Raw genomic sequence first — 24,194 nt, 5'->3', positions numbered from 1 at the left:
GGCCCTGGGATCATGACCTGAGTCAAAGGCAGCCAGTCAACCGACTGAACCACCTAGGTGCCCCAGTGCTATCATCTACACTTTTAAGAAGTGGTAAGGAATATCATGAATAATTATGCCAGGACCACAGGCACAAACTGGTGTTATCCTAGGCAAACCATGACAAGTCCCATGGTATGCTAGTGCCAGCTCCAACAGGCTCTGTGAGTCGACTGTACACTTTACTTCCTAACTCTGCATTCAGTATCCTTGTGTTGGTAGCTTGAAATTGGCTACGGTGGGTGTATTTACATTTAGAGAAATTGGTGAACAGTGAAAAATCAAGGCTTTATTTTTCGAAAGCCAGTTGCTAAACATTTACCAGTACACCACTGACTAGAAAACAGGTCCTGGGTCATGCAAAGTGCCAGAGAGCATCAGTAATACAAGCTGAATTATTAAGGCATTTGAGTCAGAGAAGCGGAGGTCAGCATGTCCTCTGCTAAGTAAGGACAGTGACAGATGATGAGGAGTTAGACAAAGGAGCTTCATTCTCAGGAAAGAAGTATTCTACAATATCTGAGGGCCCACTATGGTGTAAGGGTAGAATTTTTAATCATATTGTTATTTGCCTCCCTCTCTCCCTCTTAATTTCCTACCCTTATGGGGATCCCTGGGTGGCTTAGCGGTTTAGCGCCTGCCTTCAGCCCAGGGCGTGATCCTGGAGACCCGAGATCGAGTCCCACATTGGGCTTCCTGTGTGGAGCCTGCTTCTCCCTCTGCCTGTGTCCTGCCTCTCTCTCTCTGTGTCTCTCATGAATAAATAAATAAAAATTTAAAAAAAAATTCCTACCCCAAATATGGTTGGGAATCAGTGCTGGATCACCCAGTAGTTAGAACAAGCAGGTGTTAGTGTACCAGCAATGAAACAGGAGAATTAAGGAAAGAAGAAAATAGTATATATGACTAATTGGTATATATCCATGCATGCACCAAAGTGCTAATCACAGGAAAATAAGAACTTTGGGCTTCTTTATACTCATTTTATGATTTACTACTGTTTTTATTTCGAATGACTTGAATTGTTTTGAGCTACATGTTCATTACATGTGGGTTGGGAACCAACATTTCTTTTTAAAATTGGTTTAAGTCGGGATCCCTGGGTGGCGCAGTGGTTTGGCGCCTGCCTTTGGCCCAGGGCGCGATCCTGGAGACCCGGGATCGAATCCCACGTCGGGCTCCCGGTGCATGGAGCCTGCTTCTCCCTCTGCCTGTGTCTCTGCCTCTCTCTCTGTGTGACTATCATAAATAAATAAAGAAAAAAAATATTAAAATTGGTTTAAGTCTGGCCACAATGAGCTTTGCACCTTTCTAGGGTGATTTATAGTTAATTTATTGTTGGTGAAATGGCAGGGTGGAGTTGCTAGAGTATCTTCATGTTTCTGGTTTGGGCGGGCAGGTTGAAATTTGTCTCAGCCAGGGAGTGTGGTATGTTTGTTTTCACAAGAAGGATCTGTGGGGCAAAAGGGATTTCCCCCATTCATTCCCATTTAAATTTTACTCCAAAGGTGACTCATGAATGAATGCTCCACTGTCCACTCACTGTCTTGTAGGAATATTTGGAGAGTGTTGGGATTTTTTTTTTTAATATTTTTAAGTTGTTATTTATTTACTCATGAGATACACACACAGAGAGAGAGAGAGAGAGAGAGAGAGAGAGAGACAGGCAGAGGGAGAAGCAGGCTCCATGCAGGGAGCCCGACCTGGGACTCGATCCAGGGTCTCCAGGATCACGCCGTGGGTGGCTGAAGGCGGTGCTAAACCGCTGAGCCACCTGGGCTGCCCAAGTGTTGGGATTTTATTTTATTTTATTTTTTTAAAGATTTTATTTATTTATTCATGAGAGACACAGAGGTAGAGAGAGAAGCAGGCTCCATGCAGGGAGCCCGACATGGGACTGGACCCCGGGACTCCAGGATCACACCCTGGGCTGAAGGCAGGCACCAAACCGCTGAACCACCCAGGGATCCCCAGTGTTGGGATTTTAATTTTTTTATTTTTTTATTTTTTTAAATTTATTTATGGTAGTCACACAGAGAGAGAGAGAGAGGCAGAGACACAGGCAGAGGGAGAAGCAGGCTCCATGCACCGGGAGCCCGACGTGGGATTCGATCCTGGGTCTCCAGGGTCGCGCCCTGGGCCAAAGGCAGGCGCCAAACCGCTGCGCCACCCAGGGACCCCCCCAGTGTTGGGATTTTTAAGAAAGCTTTTTATCTAGGAAAATTTCAAACCTTATACAAAACCAAAGTGTATACCCAAGAAGTGCTAATCACTCATCATTTAGCCTACCCGTCCATTCATGTCCAATCTATTTTATCTATTACATCCAAACCCCCTCCTTTCAAATTGGATGATTTGAAGCAAATCTCAGATATGCCGTTTTGATGGTATATGTTTTCATATGTATTTCTAAAAGATAAAGAACTCCTTTTAAAAACATAACCCTAATCTGTTCATTCCTGAAAAAGTTAACAAGTGTTATTTTCAGCTGAAATGATGATGTTTTATGATGCACAGTTAGAGGAATAAATTCAGTTACCTAAGCACAGGTAAAATTGTTGCATCTTGTTTGTTGATAGATGAAAATTTGATATTGTGTTTCCTGGAAGGATTCAGTTTGGGGAAGAGGATTGTTTGTTTGTTTTGCCAGTTCCTGTTATTATTTGTTTATGATTAATTTTTAACCATTTCTTCAAGGTCTGAGAGTTGAAGCTTCATTCTTGTAATGAAATAATCCTGTGCCAAAAAGATGCTTGGGGATCACCCCAGAATCCATGGATTAGATTTGTATCTCCTATGTAGTTTTTGTTTTGAGATTGAGGGATTGGGGAACAGTATTCCAACCTTCTTTCCTCTGCATCCGCTAGGGTGAGAGCAGGCAAGCCAGCACTCATCCTGAAGACAGATAGGAACCAGGCCTGGGCTCAAGTTCCAAGTCTGGATGTGCTACATTCAGGGTTGAACCTGGGATTTACAGGAGGTTGACAGGAAGGGTATTGCTGAATTTGTGAGATTTGCCATTCCAGACAATCTTTAGACCTATGACTATGCATTTCAAATTAACCACAAAAGCAAAGAAAAAGATCCTGAATCTATTTAGTGTATCACTCTTATTTGTCAAGCATTCCTGGAGATCAAAACAGTTAAACATTGGTGAATTCTTATCTGTATAACTGCCAGGACTGGCTTACTTCTTGTCAGTATTATGAGTTTTTCAATTTTATGAAAAAAGGGTTCATATGCATTTTATAAATTTTTGTCTTCCTTGACAGAATACTGAGTATCATGTGACATTTTCTAATAACTTAGGGATATTGCTGATATCTGTTTTTATAATAGGTTGTATAAGTGATGATGTACAAATGGTTGTTGCTCTTTTGTTTTTTAGTTAATGGATATTTGTTATGCATCAGCTATGTATAAGATGGAACTCATAAAAAGGTCCAGGTATATTATTCAAAGTTCTTCTTTAAGAATATTTTTGCCTCTTTAAGAGCTGTAATTAAAAAGCATGTTGGAAACCACCTAACTAATGTTTGGGTGAGTTCCTTAACGTCTCATCCTCAGTCTGTCAGCTGTAAAATGGGCATAATAAGAATGCCTACCATGCTGGAATAAAATTAAAATTTTATTGTTTAATTAAAATTAAATCAAATATTGCATGTAAAGCTTCAGCACAGAAACTAGTACATAGGAAGCCCTTTATGGTAGTTGATACAGTGCTGCTGCTGCTGGATTAATCCATTTTTTGTAGACCTTGGAATAATCTTCTGAATTTTTACAAACAGACCATTGATCGGCACGTTGTTAGTTCTCAAGTCTTTTTTTTTTTTTTTTTTTGAGATTTTATTTATTTATTCACGAGAGACACAGAGAGAGAGGCAGAGACACAGGCAGAGGGAGAAGCAGGATCCATGCAGGGAGCCCGACATGGGACTCGATCCCGGGTCTCCAGGATCGCGCCCTGGGCCGACGGCAGCTGCTCAACCGCTAAACTACCCAGGCATCCCAGTTCTGAAGTCTTTTAAAAAGTTTGGCTTGTGTACGTATGTTCATCTAAAATTGCACAAGCTGGGCAGCCCTGGTGGCTCAGCAGTTTAGCACTGCCTTCAGCCCAGGGCCTGATCCTGAAGACGCGGGATCGAGTCCCATGTCGGGCTCCCTGCATGGAGCCTGCTTCTCCCTCTGCCTGTGTCTCTGCCTCACTCTCTCTCTCTCTGTCTCTCATGAATGAATAAATAAAATCTTTAATAAAAAAAATAAAATTGCACAAGCTAATATACCACTTCAGTACAAATGTACCACACTCAATTAAATTTTAGGCAAGGCTTAGTTCTTTGCTTGGCAAATGCTCTCACTCTGGCATAGGTCACTTATATAATAACAAGTAAATGAATAACCTGTCCAGTTTAGAGTTTTAGCACTCACTATAAGGTTTAGATGCTTTTGTCTGATTTTTATGTTTTTTTACACGCAAACTGAGCTGTTATTTTTAGTGTTTAGCTTTTTGTGAAACATTTGCAGTAAATATTTCCAAGTTACTGAATCAGTTTTGATTCCAGAAATCCCCGGATTGCAAGGAAAGCTGTTCAAAAAACAGTTAGAATTTGCACCTACTCTCTGTGAGTCAAACTTTTCTCCACATTGTGTAATCCAAACAAAGTAGAAAGATAAATTGGATGCTGAAATTTAGGAGACTACACCTATCATCTATAAGTGATAACTGGCCAGTCTTTACATTCATCAAAACAGCTTTGTTCTCATAGATGAACTTTATGTTAAATATGTAATGTGTTTTGTAAAATAAATCAATGTAATGATGTTGTTCTTATCTCTCTCTCTCTTTTTAAAAAAAAGATTTTATTTATTTATTAATGAGAGAGAGAGGTAGACACACAGGCAGAGGGAGAAGCAGGCTCCATGCACGGAGCCCGACGTGGGACTCCATCCTGGGTCTCCAGGATCAGGCCCTGGGCTGAAGGCTGCGCTAAACCGCTGAGCCACCCGGGCTGCCCGCTCTTATCTCTTTCATATGGAGGTCCAGAGTTAAGATGTAATAAAAAATTTCCAAAAAAAAAAAAAAAATTTCCAGTGCTAACTTGTTTGAAAATCTCACCTTAATGATGGAGAAGGGCACTCTGTCCCCAGACTAAATGGCACCAGATAAATAAAATATTTTGAATGGTCATATTTATATTTTTAAATATATTTATATTTTTAAAGTTGTAACCTCTTTTTCCAGTTAGATATTACATTTAGCTGTGCTTTGATAAAAATTGTTATAGTAAAAGGAAACACTTATTACTTATTACAGTGATCATCACTTCTGGAAACTTGCCAGCGATAAGCCAGAAGGCAGCTGAGAACCTGGAGGGAAGCAAAATGCTTCTAAGCAACCAAAATCCGCATTGGAAAGTAGATAAAATTGGAGATGCTTTTGCATTTTGCATTCAGAGTACTTCCTGTGCTCTCTGTCCGAGTCTATTTACTCTTACCAAAGGCACAGTTTTTTTTTTTGTTTTGTTTTGTTTTTAAGATTTTATTTATTTATTCATGAGAGACACAGAGAACGAGAGAGGCAGAGACACAGGCAGAGGGAGAAACAGGCTCCATGCGGGGAGTCTGATGTGGGTGGGACTCGATCGGGGTCTCCAGGGTCATGCCCTGGGCTGAAGGTGGCGTTAAACCACTGAGCCACCTGGGCTGCCCCAAAGGCACAGTTTTTAACAGACTTGCTTTTCTGGTTTCTCTGTATTCATATACTGAAGGTTTGGGACAGGTATACCTTGGTAACATTGATAGCAGTAAGAAATTAACAGCATTAGCCCAAAAGCAAGACAAAGAAAGCTATAATAGAGACAAAAGAATACTCAAGCCATAGCAGCCTGGCAAGCACAGATTCCTGTGGTTCTTGAGGGCATCAGTATATATAGTGGACACAAAAATTGATTCTCATATGCCCATCAATCATCAGGAAGAGCTAAAAAAATTTTTGTTTATTTTCTTTAAAAATATGGGAAAGTGGGGTCCCTGGGTGGCGCAGCGGTTAAGCGCCTGCCTTTGGCCCAGGGCGTGATCCTGGAGACCCGGGATCGAATCCCATGTCAGGCTCCCGGTGCATGGAGCCTGCTTCTCCCTCTGCCTATGTCTCTGCCTCTCTCTCTCTGTGTGTGTGACTATCATAAATAAATAAAAATTTAAAAAATATATAAAATAAAAAAAAATAAAAAAAATAAAAATATGGGAAAGTGGGTCATACATTTTAGATTTTTTTCAAAAGCAATTATAATTTGGATTTATATTTTATTTATTTTTTTAAAAGATTTTATTTATTTGGAAGAGAGAGAACATGAGCAGGGAGAGGGACAGAGGGAGAAAGAGAAGAAGATGTTCTGTTGAGCAGGGGAGCCTGACATGGGGCTCCATCCCAGGACCCTGGGATTTTGACCTGAGCCAAGGCAGCTGCTTAACCAACTGAGCCACCCTGGTACCCCAATTTGGCATATATATATATATATATATATATATATATATATATATATATGATTTTATTTATTTATTCATGAGAGACACAGAGAGAGAGAGAGAGAGAGAGGCAGAGACACAGGCAGAGGGAGAAGCAGGCTCCATGCAGGGAGCCCGACATGGGACTCGATCCCGGGTCTCCAGGATCACGCTCCAAGCCAAAGGCAGACGTTCAACCGCTGAGCCACCCAGGTGTCCCAGGCATTTATGCTTTATTTTTTTTTTTTTTTAAATTTTTATTTATTATTTATGATAGTCACAGAGAGAGAAAGAGAGGCAGAGACACAGACAGAGGGAGAAGCAGGCTCCATGCACCAGGAGCCTGATGTGGGACTCGATCCCGGGTCTCCAGGATCACGCCCTGAGCCAAAGACAGGCGCCAAACCGCTGCGCCACCCAGGGATCCCAATGCTTTAAAAGTTATATATAAAATGAAGGGATTAGGTCAGAGCTTTATATATCCATAATATCTGCTTTATTAAGATATAATTCACTCGCAATTCAGCCATTTAAAGTGTACAATTAGGTGGTTTTTAGCATATTCACAGAGTGCAACTTTTACCACAATCAGTTTTAGAACACTCCATTGCCCCTTCCCTGCCCCCAGAAAACTTAGTAGCAGTCTCTCCTTTTTGCCCCCACAACTCCCAGTGCCAGGCAACCACTATTTCTGCCTCTTACAGATTTACCTATTGTGGACATTTCATATATTGGAGTCATACAATATGTGGTCTTTTGTGATTGGTTCCTTTCATATAGCATAGTATTTTTCTTTTTTTTTTAGATTTTATTTATTTATTCATGAGAGATAGATAGAGAGAGAGAGAGAGAGAGGCAGAGACATAGGCAGAGGGAGAAGCAGGCTCCATGCAGGGAGACTGACATGGGACTCCACCCTGGGACTCCAGGATCACGCCCTGGGCAGACGCTAAACCACTGAGCCACCCAGGGACGCTAAACCACTGAGCTAAACCACTGAGCCACCCAGGGATCCCCTAGCATAGTATTTTTCAAGGTTTGTCTATGTTGCCTTTGGGCATATCAGTATTTCATTCCTTCTTATTGCTGAATAATACTTCATTGCATGGAGATAGCATAGGTTATTAGTCCATTCATCAATTGGTGGACATTCAGGTTGTTTCCACTTTCTGGCTATTATGAATAATGCTGCTATGAACATTTGCATATGTTTTTATGTGGACAGGTTTTCATTTCTCTTGGGTGTGTACCTGAGAGTAGACTTGCAACATCATATGCTAACTTACTTTTAACCTCCTGCAGAACTGTCAGTTTTCCAAACTGACCTATTTTTTTTAAAGATTTTATTTATTTATTCATGAGAGACACACAGAGAGAGAGAGAGAGAGAGAGAGAGAGGCAGAGACACAGGGAGAGGGAGAAGCAGGCTCCATGCAGGGAGCCCGACGTGGGACTCAATCCCGGGACTCCAGGATCGCGTCCTGGGCCAAAGGCAGGCGCTAAACCGCTGAGCCACCCAGGGATCCCCCAATAAATAAAATCTTAAAAAAAAATTATAGCTACTCTAGTGAGTTCGAAGTGATATCTCATTGTGATGTTAATGTGCATGTCCCTCAACAGCTCTTCTGTCCCTCCAGCACTCACATCCTATGGATTTAAACTTTTTTTGTGGGATTGAGTGTCATCTCCGGTTTAATGATAAGGTTCTTGAATGGCTAGGAAGTGTCAAGCTTTACTTTGTGATGGTTATTGTGCCTGAGAGGAAACCCTGCTCAGGACAAAACAGATTTCACTCATAGCAAGTTTTTGCTCTTTCCTGATTTTTCTTGATTAACGATCAGTCTTTGCAGACCAGAATGAAAGTGCCAAGGGAGACAGGCTTATTGCCATATTGCAGCACTGTGCCACAATACCGCATAAATGTCTCTTTTTGAATCAGTGGATCCATCAACATGTAGTTGCTCTCAGATTATTTGAAGAGGGGCTTATGATCTCCTCTTGCTTTTAGCTTGCAATGCCATGTGAGCAGTTGGCACATCTTTCCTCAGTCACCACTCAGCTCAACTTTAAAAATTTGCCAGACTTTCATGGTTGGGCTGAACTAAATGAATGGAGCCTATTTCTGGTAAACCTGTTGTTCCACCCGGTGTTGCCACTAGCAATGTGCTTCTCCCCGAAGCCTCTAATTAACCACTCCCTGGTATTAAATTATCAATAGCATCCCTAGAGTAGGTAAGTACGCTCTGGTGGCTTGTCAAGACAGAAAGCTAAACCTCTTGATGGTTTAAACCGGGATTTGTTTAAGCAGGTAATGAGATTGCGCTCTTGAGCCTCAGTACAGGCATTAGGTAGCTGGCAGAACCCATTCCTGGGTGGACGCTCCAATCAGTTCTGGGTTCTGAAATGATCACACTGGAGATAATAATACAGGGCCACTTTTTGTCCCTTGGCATATCTATGCAGAATCTTCTTTTTGGTTCAGGGCCTTTCTTTCTTTCTTTCTTTCTTTCTTTCTTTCTTTCTTTCTTTCTTTCTTTCTTTCTTTCTTTCTCTTTCTTTTCTCCTCCTCCTCCTCCTCCTCCTCCTCCTCCTCCTCCTCCTCCTCCTCCTTCTTCTTCTTCTTCTTCTTCTTCTTCTTCTTCTTCTTCTTCTTCTTCTTTTAAGATTTTATTTTTATTTACTCATGAGAGACACACAGAAAGGCAGAGACACAGGCAGAGGGAGAAGCAGGCTCCATGCAGGAAGCCCGATGTGGGACTCGATCCCATGACTCCCGGATCATGCCCTGAGCCCAAGGCAGACACTCAACCACTGAGCCACCCAGGTGTCTCCAGGGACTGTATTTCTGATGACAAAGGTGGCATTATTAGAGTCAAGGACCACATGGAAGGTTGATACTCACCTTCTGTTGCCTCTATATTGGGCAGGACAGACAGCTTCTTGATGAGAAATAGGGACAATGAACTTGGCAGTAATTGTGTCCTTCCCCCTCTTCCACTTCCTCAGCCTGACAACATGACTGCGGAATGGGACACAGTTTTCACTTGGCTATCATTTCCCCTCCTTACGACCTAGGACAGAGATCCAGGGCTTGACTGTGGGGGTGACTAGAGTGACATCCCTCTTGCTCTGATTTTCTCTCATGAGGGTGGCAGGGAGGGGCTCCAGGACCTTGAGAAAGGGACTGCACCTCACTGAGCTGCTCAGCAACTTGAGAAAGAGACTCAAGGAAAAGTTGTTTTAATCGCATGGGTTTGACATTTTGGATCCCCCCATCTGTAGCTTCATCTTGTCCCTGCTTCCTCCTGGCCCAGGTCCAAGCTGAGAAACATTAATGTGTAACACCAGAATGGAGCCCTGCAAGACCTTTCTTTCCCCCTCTCTCTCCAACCTTAACCTAAAAAAAAAAAGTAACACAGCTTTTATGTTGGTGTTTCTGTTTGTCTGATTTCATGTGGTTGTCTTTGTCAAGGTCATCCACATGGGTTGCAGATCAAAGAACATCTGCTCACCTGACCTAAATACACCAGTACTGTTGTGTGAGCTAACTTCTTTATGGAGGAATGCATGGTTACCTTTAAAACGGCAGCCACTGGGAGCGGAGCACACTGACGGAATTTGGTCATCTGTGGAACGTTTCTAGAAAACCCATGGCCATGGGTTTCATCATGAGTGGATGATACCTGGAAATTCAAAAGCTGTATTTAAAATGTAAAAACCACCTGCAGCACTCATGATATAAATTATCCATTAATAATTTCACTAACAAGCAATTAGGTGTGTTCAGGTCCCTTTGGGGAATGGGAACATCTACCAGGTCATTACCAGGCACTCCCCCAGCCATCCACCTCAGAGCTCCTTCACCGTTACAGCAAGAGGAGCCCATTCAGAGGGATTTTGAACTTGGCCAGTGAGAATTACGCCGCCCCCTCCACCCCAAAAACGTTTTCTCCAGTCCCTCTGTATCTTAATCTCCAGGCTGTGGCCTGGGAGTCTATATTTTTAACAAGTGCCTTTGACAGTTTTTATAGTAAGGCAAATTTGAGAAAGCACGTGGCTGAATATAGCCTGTCGTTTTTAAAAATAAGTGCAATTAAAGCTTTCACTTCAAATTTAGTTGTACGAAATACTAAAATTGAAGTTGCTTTAAGGAAATACAATTATTGTAAACAAACCATAGTTACCTAGTTCACATTGCAAATGCAAAGCAGACTCAGGCTGGGGGTCCTGTCGGGTCTAACCTGTGACTGGGTGTGAAGCAAAATGTAAACAGAGACTCACTTTCATGAACCCCTAGCACTTTGGCCTCTATGTGCTCCTTCTTCCATAAAACATTTCAAGTTGTAATTTTCAACACTGTTGGTATAAAGATGAATGTGTTGATATGACATATTACATTTTCTTTGACCTGAAAGTTTATAGTTTTCTTCTTGTTTTATGAGAAATTACACCATTTTCACGAGTGCCCAAAAAAGATGGCAGGCCCTAGGCACCCAAGCCTAGCCTTAGTGCAGAACAGACCACCTGGGCCTGCAGGGCGGAGTTGGTGAAACGCAGGCTTTAATTCTGGTGGCTGATGTGATAATATTTCTGCTGCCTCAGAGGTTCTGAAAGGAATCCTTGCTATTCCCTTTTTCGCTCTCATATAAGAGAATATAATCATATGATCAGTCTTTTTGTTTCCATCCCAGTGAGAGGGAGAACGTTGACAGGAGTCAGAGGCTGTGCCAGTGGAAGAATGGTTATCGTCACACAGGGATGTGTGTGGCCTTTCCCACGGTGATCCTTTCCCACAAACATATCTCTGCCCCCATAAGTGCGTTTTTGTTTTTGTTTTTGTTTTTTAAAGATTTTATTTATCCATTCATGATAGACACAGAGAGAGAGAGGCAGAGATACAGGCAGAGGGAGAAGCAGGCTCCACGCAGGGAGCCCGATGTGGGACTCGATCCCGGGACTCCAGGATCGCGCCTCGGGCCAAAGGCAGATGCTCAACCACTGAGCCACCCCATAATCCCCCATAAGTGCGTTTTGCATTGCCAAATTTAACGTACAGGTTTTGCCCCGCCAGTAGTGCAGGTGGGTAAATCAGGACTCTTTCTACCCTAACTTCCCACCTGTCAAGTGTCTAACTGATTCAATAACTTTGTCCCCAGGCTTTCCTTGTCATTGATAGCTTGTGTCTAATGGATTTCAATAAGAGGTTTGATCTGGGCAGGGTATTGTGTAGGGAGGAAGGGGCTGCTGACCTGGGGAATGCAGGCACACAGGTGGGACTACAGATCTGCTGTCAGCTCACTGAAGCAAACATAAAATAATTTCTTTTTCTTTTGCAACATTAGAGTGAAGTTTTGGATTGAGAATTCTAAAATAACTCTTGATTATTGGGTGCCTGGGTGGCTCAATTAGTTAGGCGTCTGATCACCTCAGGTCATGATCTCAGGGTCCTGGGATCAAGTCCCAGGTTGGGCTCCCTACTAGCAGGGAGTCTGCTTCTTGCTCTCTCCCCCAGTAACTCCTCCAGCACCTCCCCCTCATCATGCTTTCTCTCTCTCTCTCAAATAAATAAATAAATAAATAAATAAATAAATAAAATGTTATAAATAAAATAACTGATTATTAAGATTAAATGTATTACGGTAAACAATTGGAAAGCATCATCAGAAAAGCCAGAAGGAAAAAATTAGCCTAATCCACGACCCAGAGATAACAGCTGTTAACATATCCACCTGAAGTTTCTAGTCTTGTTTTCTGTGCACAAATAGCTATATAACTTTCTTTTTTTTTTTTTAATTTTTATTTATTTATGATAGTCACAGAGAGAGAGAGAGAGAGGCAGAGACACAGGCAGAGGGAGAAGCAGGCTCCATGCACCGGGAGCCCGATGTGGGATTCGATCCCGGGTCTCCAGGATCGCGCCCGGGGCCAAAGGCAGGCGCCAAACCGCTGCGCCACCCAGGGATCCCGCTATATAACTTTCATACAAAATTGTAATCATGTACAGTGTACCATTGAATCACCTGCCTTTTTCACCTAACAACATAAAATGAACATTCTCCTCACATCATTCAATGCCATCCTACAAAATGATTTTAATGGTGGTATTTTGTTCCTTTATGTTAATCAGTAATCGTTTATTTAGTTTAGTTAACTCATTCTGTATTTTTGGACAATAATTAATTTTCTCACTCTTAGTAAAAGTGAAGTGGTTTTTTAAGATAAATTTTTGAATGCATGCATAATTATTTCTTTAGGGTAAAGTGGAACTGATGTATTATAAAAAATATGAGGAATCTGGAGCTTTTTCATAGCTATTTCCAAGAACCCTGTGGAAAGATTGCACCAGTTTCCATTCCCACTGGTGCTCTGTAAGTGTTTATGTCCTTAAACCCTTGCTAACACTAGGAATTGCCACGTGACTAAAGTTCAAAGGAAGGGAACCTGGTGTGCATTAATTCGGAAGAAAACATGACTCAAGTTTCTTTGCATAGAATATTTAATGTTTAATGCATAGAATATTTAATTATTGCTCTATGTGCAATAATTATGGTTCCTCTACAGTGTTACAGAAACCATTTTATTAAATTTTACACTTTCTTCAAAGTCTTAAATAGCTCTTAGGTTTTCCACTCTTCTGTTTCACACAGTGAAAAGCATGGTTTTGGAGGGCTGTGTGTTGTGTGTCTAGGATGTTGTGCTTAGGCTGATGTGAGTGGGCAGGACTTCAGTGACCAGGGAGCCAGCCTCCACCTTATAGCTTAGTCAGTGGCTCAAGGAAAACTCACCATGACCATTCTGTCTGGTGGGCTGCTGTCACTACAAGAGACAGGTAACTCAACTCAGACAAGGCTTGCAAAATGGGGAGCTTAATGGCTCATGAACCTGAAAATAAATGGGTCCAAACTATTGAGGCTGACCTTGGGCAATCCTTGATCTTTCTGAGCCATAATTTTCTTATCTGTAAACAGGATGTTGGACTTGACCTAAGGTCTCTTTCACCTATTAAAGTTAAATGTTTCTATGAGTATATCAACAAAGACTGCATTAGACTACCAAATAAATTTAGACATAGGGAAGGCAAGCCTAGCCCTCAGAGAACTAATTCTTTTAAGAAATACAATTCTATTACACACTTAGATCTAAGTTAACAAAGTTTGTGGGGTTTTTTTTTTTTAACAGGTAGAGGTCCTTAAGCAACTTCAACATAATTAGTCTTCATGTAGTGTAAAAATATCAGTGTTGTAGAAGTTTTCTTTTTTTTCCCTGTTTGATTATACAAACGTCAAATATCTTTTCTACCCATTAATTTGCTCAACAGATCTATCTGTGTGGCATCTGGATGGCTCAGTCAGTTAAGCATCCGACTCTTGATTTCGGCTCAGGTCATGATCTCAGGATCCTGGGATAGAGCCTCATGTAGGGCTCTGCACTGAGCTTGGAGTCTGCTTCTTCCTCTCCCTCTGCTCCTCCCCCTGCTTGCATGCTCTCGTACTCTATCTCAAATAAATAAATAAAATCTTAAAAAAAAAAAAACAAATATATTCAGAAGTAGTGGGAAAAGAAATTCAATCCCACTGTTCCCTATTAATAATTATTTCAACAAATTCCAACCTGGTGGAACCTCAAGAGATGTGTTAAGCTGTGCAAGACAGCAACTGGTTGCTGAGTCAGGGAGCCCAAAGGCACTAATCTTGCACACAGGAAGAAATATTGGTATTAGTGAACTTTGCCTCATCAGAAATACCTTAAAGCTCTGGCTGGTTGTTCAAGAGGACATAGATTTTCTAGTGTCGGGCTCCCTTAGCCTTTTAAAATTGTTTCTTTGACTTGGTAGGAAACCTTTTCTGTGTTCTAGTGTTGAGGGTTTTTTTTGTTTTGTTTTGTTTTTTGATCTTTGCTCATTGATGCTATTTGGAATTCACTGTGTAACCCTTTAAATTTACTGCAGGTAGTATAGGTTCTTCTCAGAGACTATTCAAGTGTTCCAAAAAGATCATTAAAAAACAGGCTTTTTTTTTTTAAGATTTTTATTTATTTATTCATGAGAGACAGAGAGAGAGAGAGAGAGAGAGGCAGAGACACAGGCAGAGGGAGAAGCAGGCTCCATGCAGGGAGCCTGACGGGGACTGGATCCTGAGACTCCAAGATCACGACCAGAGCTGAAGGCCGTGCTAAACCGCTGGGCCACCCAAGGCTGCCTTACAGGCTTTGTTTTAAATCCATCAGCTACTAATAAAACTTTTAACTATTTTCACCACAATATTTGGAATACAGATTCATGTCATAGTTTTAAATTACTACCAGATTACCAATCTCGGTTTGTGTTTGGAGAAATTTTTAGACAGGGCAGCCCAGATGGCTCAGCCGTTTAGCGCTGCCTTCAGCCCAGGGCCTGATCCTGGAGACCTGGGATCGAGTCCCACGTTGGGCTCCCTGCATGGAGCCTGCTTCTCCCTCTGCCTGTGTCTCTGCCTCTCTCTCTCCCTGTGTGTCTCTCATGAATAAATAAATAAAATCTTTTAAAAAAATTTTTTTAGACAAAAATAAATGCAATGTTAAATGTTTTATTAACACTCAGCTACCACATGTTTGTCAGCCATACTGGCAGTCTCTGGATCTGGTTCTGCAGGAGAGGGAAGGTTCCAGGGGGGAAAAATAGCCGGATTTTGATGGAGGGTATACTTGTCAGGATAGGCAAACCATCTGCATCACGATCTCCAAATCTCAGTGCCTTAAAACAATAAAGGTTTATTTCTCATTCACACTATAAACCCATTGAGGGAGTGGCTGGGGGCTCCATTCTGGCTCATCATCACTCTGACTCAGATGATCAAACAATCATTATCTTGGATTTTGCCGGTCATGGTAACAAAGAAAGTGTTCTGAAGGGTCTCACCCCAGCCATAAGTGCTCTTGCCTGGAAGTGACATACACCATGTCCATGCATAACTCACTGACTGGATGAGGCACACTGCCCAGCTCAATTATAAACTGACCAGGACCTGCAGTGTGACCCCATGGGCCCAGAAGGAAAAGAACCAGAAATCCTTGGCCAACAGCACTAGTGGCTACCACAATGTACTTCTCTGATTACCAGATACTTGCCTTGCTTTCCCCAACTGCAGGCAACAGACAGGGATTCCCACCCCAAAGTAGACAGCCCTGAAGCTGCACCCAGTCATGGCATCTGGATGATGTGCAGGAGGACCTAAGTTAAGGAGTGATACAAAGTGGTTTCAACATCAACTCTGGATGTGGGTCCTCTTGAGCTAGAGACTTCTGAACTAAGCGGCCAGTTACCTGCGGCGCCCCTCCCCCACATCGTATATTAATAAATAATGGTAATAAATGATTGGAAAACCCAATATACATTCCTACTCAGAAAAGAGGTGAATGAGAGACATCCATTCGTTGGTCCTCATTGTTCTAAAATGCTGACAAAGCAATTCTGAAATCCATCTATGCTCCATTGCTCCCTGACTTGCAAGTAGAGGATGTTCCTCTGGGGTCTTGATTGTTTTCTCGGAAGGGGGCTCCCCAATCCATTGCTCTCTTTAGGCCTTGGCTTTTCCAATAACCTCCTGGATCACAACTAAAGTGAGACTGAAGAATATGCTTTTTCAGCTGACGTTAGAGGGTTGGGGGCTCAGGCGTTCGCTGGCAGTACAACTCTTTTCAAAAGGAAGTAAGTTTCCTATCTACTTAACTCTAGTTTATTTTCATATGCCCAGCCTCTGTCCTTGGCAAACTTCTGCTCACTGGATGCTTTTGTAGTTTTGCTTTCAACATTTCTTTATTGACTTAATTGATGATACTTTGAGCCTGTCAGCCTTAGGTGGGGAAGCCACACCTCCGATCTCTTTTTCCCTGAGGAATTCTAATTGAAAGAATTAACTAAGAAGCCCTGACCATAACTGCATCTTTACTTGGAGACTTCATAACCCTTTAAAAGTGTTAAGAGTGTGATAGCCAGTTCTCCTGCTTTGAACCTCGCCTCACAACTAAGTGCTAATTGACCTCTTGCAAGCAAAGCCTTTCTCATTTCTGTTTCATTGTTTATCTGTTGGGGAAGAGAAACAGCTGCTTTTTCCAACCCTGCAAGTCTGATTTAATGGACCCTATTCTCTCTTCTTTTTGTTTGTAAACCAGTCAATTACTTTCTGGGCACACTTTTTTTAATGGTAAATTTCTTTTTATTTTTTATATTTAAATTCAATTAATTAACATAGTGTATTGTTAGTTTCAGAGGCTTTCAGTTGTTATGTAACACTCAGTGCTCATTACATCAGGTGCCCTTTTTAATGCTTGTCACCCAGTTAGTTACCCATCCCCCATCCCTCTCTCCTCCAGCAACCCTCAATTTCTGTGTGTACCTTTTAAAATGCAGCCAAGAGAACCCTGGGTGGCGCAGCGGTTTGGCGCCTGCCTTTGGCCCAGGGCGCGATCCTGGAGACCGGGGATCGAGTCCCACGTCGGGCTCCCGGTGCATGGATCCTGCTTCTCCCTCTGCCTGTGCCTCTGCCTCTCTCTCTCTCTCTCTCTCTATCAAAAATAAATAAAATAAAATAAAAAAATTAAAATGCAGCCAACAGGGGCTCCTGGCTGGCTCATTCAGAAGCCCATGCAACCCTTGATCTCAGGTTTGTAAATTGAAAGTAGGGAGCCTCCTTTAAAATAAATAAATAAGAATTAAAAAGTAAAATGCAGCCAATGGTAACTAACACATGCAACTCACATTTGGCTTTCCATCTCTTCCACAATATCTACTAATTCTCTAGGTATATTATCCGCCTTCCAAATTATCATACATGATGGTTTTACCGAATGCTTTGCCAGCCTCTAAAATCCGTTTCCTCCCTCCTGGCTGCTTGGCCTTCCAAATGCTGTTGAAACAACACCATTTCAAGTACCAGTCAAATCAGTGTGTTGCAGTAACAGACCATAACCAAGGCTGAGTGGGTTAAACAACAAAGGTTCATTTCGTGCTAATGCCGTATGTGCACTTAAGACGGCCTACATCCTCACTCCAGGACCTAAACTGACAGATCAACCAACATCTAGAATGCTTCCGTCGCTGTGAGAAAGCCCTGGAGGGTCTCATGCTTGTAATTAAATGTTCTGACTTGGGAGTGACAACCTATATGTCGTTGGCTCACTGTTAAAGCAATTTTCCTTCAGCATTGTGTTTTGGGCTCTATCTACTTTTTTTTAAAAAAATATTTTATTTATTTATTCATGAGAGACACACAGAGAGAGGCAGAGACACAGGCCTGTAAGGAGCCCGAGGTGGAACAGGATCCCGGATCCCGGGATTATGCCCTGAGCCAAAGGCAGACACTCAATCCCTGAGCTACCCAGGCGTCCCTGGACTCTATCTATCTTGAGACTTATAAATCTAATCTATAAATCTAATCGGTTCTCATAGCTGTGTAGTATTCCATCATATATTACATTTTATTTACATAGTGATGGATGTCTACATTGTTACTAAAAATTGCTGCAGTGAACATCTTTGCGAATGTTTCCGAGTGCACCTGTGCAAGAACTTCTTTAGGAAATAATTCTTTTTATTCCTTATTATTATTATTCTTTATAATAGGCTGAAAGAATATGGACCTAAAATCCACTACTTATCTGTAGCACCTTGTCCTTTAAGCCTTGTCTCCTGTTGAACATCTTTGATGGATATTCTAGAAATTCTTAAAAAATGACATCTGGTTGAAGGAATAAAGGGTGAATGCAGACATTCTGTATCTAGAACCGGCATCACTTCTGGCAAACACAGAACAGACTTATCAGTGGTTCAGCTGAATTTATCAAAGCATTTGGATATTCTGGATTAAAGAACACATGAATCATAGCTGATAGCTACATTGGGATATTCTTTCTTTCCCTGGTCTTTTATCTCCATCCATGGCTTATGGTTGATATTCTTGACATCAGGAAGATGAATAAAACTGTGCATTCAAAATCTGAGTTTCTTTTTTTTTTTTAAGAATTTATTTATTTATTTATTTATTTATTTATTTATTTATTTATTTATGAGAGACACACACAGGCAGAGGAAGAGGGAGAAGCAGGCTCTCTGCAGGGAGCCTGACAGCAGGACTCGATTGATCCTGGTCCCCAGGACCACACCCTGGACTGAAGAGGCTAAGCCACCGAGCCACCTGGGCTGCCCAATCTTACAGTTTCTATACAAGAAATTCTGACAATGTCTATACAAGTATTAAAATGTGAATAGAAGAGCATTTATTTCATTTATTTTTTACATGAAGGTGAGAATGAATATAAGTACGTGAAAGGCATTTCTATTGCCATTTAAACTAATGCAGCATTCCGATCTTTATTCCCTTATACCTTAAGCAAAACTGCTGATATAACTGAATTTTCGGAATTCTATGCTTTTTCTCCACTGTTTTGTTGAGTTGCCAACAAAAGCTTTGAAATGAACAGGAAGTAAAGCAGGAAAGACAGCAGGATTCTAAATAACTTACCAAATGTTTAGGTGTCCCCTGCCACATTTTTAAAAGTGAGACCTCTTCGCAGTTGCTTGTACTTACCAGTAGCCAACCAAATAAAAAGTCATGGAGGGAGTCTTCATTTCAGAGGACTGGTGACAGCTGTGGCTGGGTGAATACTGGATTTCTACTACAGAACCAGATTATTTCCTGGGTTTCACACAGCCTGTTCTGTCCACTCCTTGCTGAGATGTCTCCTATTTTCTATTGTCACTGAGTTCTTTTGTTTGTTTGTGTTTTACTTCTGCATCTACCAAATGGTCTGTAGAATTTTCTCCATCCCCTCCCCTAACCTCTAGCCTCCACCCATACAGCCTGCCCATCCTGCCACCTCCTAAAGATATTAACCTGGAGGGATAGCCTTCTATATCTTTCCGCAGGCTCATACAATCATAAATATAGTGGTCTCCCTTCCACCTGCTTTACTTCTTTCCTGCCTTCCTTCCCTCCTTTTTTTTTCAAACCAAATAAGGTGTAAATAAGTTATTTATACTTCTAGGCATCTTTTACTTTTCTCATTAACAGAAGCTTAAGGATATCCCTTCAGACAACTGATATAGGTCTCATTCATTCTTTTCAATGGGTGCCCAGTATTCCATGGTTTGGAAATAATAAACGTAGGGGATGTCTGGGTGGCTCAGGCATCTGCCTTCGGTTCAGGTCATGATCTCAGGACTCTGGGACCGAGCCCCAAGTGGGGCTCCCTGCCCAGTAGGGAGCCTGCTTCTCCCTCTCCCTCTGCTGCTCCCCCTGCTTGCATTCTCTGTCAAATAAATAAGTAAAATCTTAAAAAAAAAATAAAAAAGGAACTTAAAAAAAAGGAAACAATAAACTTTGTTGAACATTTTTCCTGTCACATGTACTTTGTTTTCAGATTTTTCTTTTTTGTGGTTTTGTTTTTTTTTAATTCACTTAAGTAATCTCTACACCCAATATAGGGCTTGAATTTATGAATCTGGAGTCACGTGCTCTTCTGATTGAGTCAGCCAGAAGCCCCTGTTTTTATTTATTTTTTTAATGTGATCACCGTAAAGGGTGTTGCAATGAACTTTTTTTTTTCTTTTTTCCTTAAGTTCAATTTAGTTAACATACAGTGTATTATTCGTTCCGGAGTAGAATTTAGTAATTCATCAGTTGCATATAACACCCAGAGCTCATTTCATCAAGTGCCCTCCTTTATGCCCATCACACATCCCCCTAGCCCCCTCCCCTCCAGCGACCCTCAGTTAGTTTCCCAGAGTTAAGAGTCTCTTGTGGTTTGCCTCCCTCTCTGTTTTTATCTTATTTTATTTTTCCTTCCTTTTCCCTATGTTCATGTTTTGTTTCTTAAATTTCGCATATGAGTGAAATCATATGGCATTTCTCTGACTTATTTTGCTTAGCATAATACTCTTTTGTTCCATTCATATCATTAGAAATGGCAAGATTGCATTCCTTCTGGTGGCTAAGTAATATTTTATTGTATGTATTATATCACATCTTCTTTATCCATCATCTGCCAGTGGACATCTGGGCTCTTTCCAGATTTTAACTGTTGTGAACATTGCTGCTATAAACATTGGGGTGCAGGCACCCCTTCAGAACATGGTGTTTGTATCCTTTGGATAAATACCTAGTAGTGTAATTGCTGGGTCATACCTATCCTCAAATCCTCATGCTTTTTAAATATGGTCCAGAAGAGGAATTAGCTGGGTTAAAAATGTAGGTGTGCTTTTAATTTTAATAGGACTTTCCCCAAGTTCTTCAAAATGATTAGCCTGGCAATGTTCCAGAATACCCTTCTCCCATCCTATCCAGTAGTAAGTGTCTTTCCTGCTCTGATAAGAATGGATTATACCTGCAACACTAATTGCATAGCCCAGGCACTTTTTGACATGTCATAAAGTATTTCAGTGGAGATTAAAACTAGGGCTCTGGCCAGCCTACATGATTGGAGGTGGTTGTGATTTTTTTATACCTCTGAAGGAATCCATCGGAAGTTTATAGTAGGGAGAGAACTGGAGACCTTTCTACTGCAATCCATTCCTTTCACAGATAAGGGAATTGAGATGTGGAAGGGAATTGAGAGGTGGAGGGAGTGACAGTGAGCTGGTTACTGACTGCTCTTTATGGGAAGCAGCTGTGAATTCTGACTTGAGGTTTTACCTATTACCTTAAACTGTGGGCCATGCTGATGTTTTAGAGAATGGACCATGAAATGTCATTTGTGAGTTGAATTGACTGGTAGGGATGAACTATTTCCAGTTTTCTACTACCCTGCTAGGACAAGCAAGCTTCCCAACCTGCACTGGGCTGTGGGGGATTTGCTTTGCAAACTTCCACAATTATAATAGATTTGTTAACTTGGTCTTGTCAATGGAATCTGCTGCTCTTAAACTTTTGGGGAACTTGGGATTTTATTTTTATTATTTTTTAAAGATTTTATTTATTTATTCATGACAGAGAGAGAGAGAGAGAGGCAGAGGGAGAAGCAGGCTCCATGTAGGGAGCCCGATGTGGGATTCGATCCCGGGTCTCTAGAATCACACCCTGGGCTGAAGGCGGCGCTAAACCGCTGGGCCACCTGGGCCGCCCGGATTTTATTTTTCTATATTTGTTAAGAGTTACTGCTTCCAAGGGTGGAGCCGCTGGCTTGGATTACAGCTAAAATGACAACTTGAAGCACTGGAGAAATAATTGCATGTACAGGAATGGCTTCCTGCTATGTACCGCCCCCTCCACCCTCCCTAACTTACTGATTTAAAGGGCTAAGTAGTAGGGCAGCACAGAAAAAACTTCTGGAGGTCTCCCCTGTGTTCCTGGCAATGTTATCTCTGGGTGTGACATGCACAACTTGACTAGGGCTCATATGGATGTTCTCCAGGGATGAATAAAATAAACTTTTGGAAAGAAGTCATTTGAGCTCCCTGTATCTTTAAACTCTGCTTTAATATTACAGTTGCAGATTTAGCCCATGGAGTCTGCTGAAGGAAATGAAAAGGGAGACCCCAGATTTTGCAGTCTCATTTGGGTTTGCTATGTGTTCATCACAGAGCAAGCATCTGACAACACAGCAGTAACTTTCTAGGTCACCTCTAAATGAAGTTGGCCTGTTCAGGGAGCTCAGCCTGTTCTTTTAATAACAATAAAAATAACTATTATGGAGATTTATCTTGTTATAGATAAACATCTGGAGTAGATTTTATATATATATAAGCTTATATATATAAAATGTACACACACACACATCATTCCCTAAAGGCATGCCTTCATGTTGTAGACCTGGTCAGGAACTATGCTTATTGGTGGGCTTGCCTGTCAGAGGCCAAGGTTCTTCTGGTTCAGCAATTCCTAAGCCTACAGATTGCGACCATGAGGGAACTTTCAGAAAATACTCATGCCCAAATTGCACCCCTGAATTAAATCAACCTGTGGGAGAGAAGAGGCGACTCAGGATGCGAAGGTAGTGTTTCTGCTTCATGAAAAAGAAACACACTATAATGGGAACTGTTCTTTTTAGATTTATGCCACCATAGGGTCATCATCTCTCTCAACCTACTCTCCCTTCCTCCTTCCTGCCTATTCTGTAGACTAAAGCAGCAGACTCATGTCTTACACAGTTAGCTTGTGGAGGCAAAAATTGAACGCTATAACAGTTGTCTTTGAAAAGTACCCTAGGAGTGGGCCAAGTGGGTTAGAGACCAACCCGCCTCGTGGTACACCTAGCATAGCCAGTTTTTCCCCAGCATTGGAACAGATCACTGTTTCTTTGGCTGAGATTCTGATAAAATAGCTAGCATTTAAAAAAAAAAAATAGCTCGCATTTAGGAGCTGTGATGTATGCAAAAATAGATCTTTAAGAATTGGAATTGTACTCAGCTTGAGAAGATACTCGAGCCCTGAGAAGCACTGGGAATTGAGATTGGCCTAGGGCACTGCAAAGTCCTGTTCCTCTTCTCAGCCTCAGTCCTGAGGCAGACTCTGAGTGGAGTGTAGACAGAGTCCCCGGCACCATCTAAATGGTGGGTTTCTCCTTGCCTGTCTCTTAGGCACATACCGTGGAAGTAAGGGGAATTGGATGTTCAGTGCACATACAGAGGTGATGTCGCTGCATTTTATTTTCGAATATTCAGAAACTGAGCATCTCTTTAAAAGCATAGAATTCAACAGTACTGTCTTTCTGTCCTCCAGCATTCCCATGGTTCGGCATGGATATCGGTGGAACGCTGGTTAAATTGGTCTACTTCGAACCGAAGGATATTACAGCTGAAGAGGAACAAGAGGAGGTGGAGAACCTGAAGAGCATCAGGAAGTATTTGACTTCTAATACGGCTTATGGGAAAACCGGGATCCGAGACGTTCACTTAGAACTGAAAAATTTGACCATGTGTGGGCGCAAAGGGAACCTGCACTTCATCCGCTTCCCCAGCTGTGCCATGCACAGGTTCATTCAGATGGGCAGCGAGAAGAACTTCTCCAGCCTTCACACCACCCTCTGCGCCACCGGAGGCGGGGCTTTCAAGTTTGAAAAGGACTTCAGAACGGTATGTCAGGTTTGAGCTTGTTACACAGCAAAACCCCCTCTCAGAGAAGGAAAGCAAGCCTCTCCCATGTCCAAATGCATGGCTTCTCATAGGGAAGAACTTGACTGCTAGCCTTGGGACTGTGGACAGGGTACCTTCACCTCTCTGTGACTCAGTTCCTCCTGTGTATGAATAGTTTGTGCCCGTAGGGGTGTTACAGAGTGGATTAGGTGAGATCCTATGGACCCAGCACTTCTTAGCAAATGCTTATAAAAAATATTAGCTCTCATCATCATTTTTCTTATAGTTATGGCTGCACGATATGCTAAAGATAAGATGGTATCATTCCCTTTCGGAAGTGTTTTAGAGTTTTCCAGATTCTTACCGTGGTGTCATGAAAAGCATAATCATCATCCCGCTTTTATAGCTGTAGAGATGCAGGCCTGCCAGAAAGGCTTTCTGTAACTCCTCTAAGAAAGGATTACTGCTGTCTACCCGTTGTTCGCTCTAAGTGTCTTTTCTGTTTTATGAATGTCATTCAGAAGTTTTGTTTGAAACAAAAGCAAAACATTTGGTATTATTTATAGGTGACTTCCTTTAATAGTAAGATTTCAGGTGTGTGGATTTA

The 24,194-nt window shown here is 41.8% G+C and overlaps 1 protein-coding gene across 1 annotated transcript in view; it reads left to right on the top strand.

The window, feature by feature from the left end:
• The window catches only part of PANK1 (pantothenate kinase 1), a 57,577-nt gene that overhangs the window by 10,494 nt on the left and 22,889 nt on the right, over positions 1–24,194 (top strand). The window contains exon 2 of the mRNA XM_038578167.1: positions 23,235–23,587. Coding sequence (XP_038434095.1) covers positions 23,235–23,587 — 353 coding nt within the window. The remainder of the gene's footprint in view (positions 1–23,234; positions 23,588–24,194) is intronic.

The sequence above is a fragment of the Canis lupus genome, chromosome 28, assembly GCF_011100685.1.
Source record: "Canis lupus familiaris isolate Mischka breed German Shepherd chromosome 28, alternate assembly UU_Cfam_GSD_1.0, whole genome shotgun sequence".
Lineage (NCBI taxonomy): Eukaryota > Metazoa > Chordata > Mammalia > Carnivora > Canidae > Canis > Canis lupus.
The sequence above is the reverse complement of the archived record's forward strand: the minus strand, read 5'-3'. Positions and strand labels throughout refer to the sequence as shown.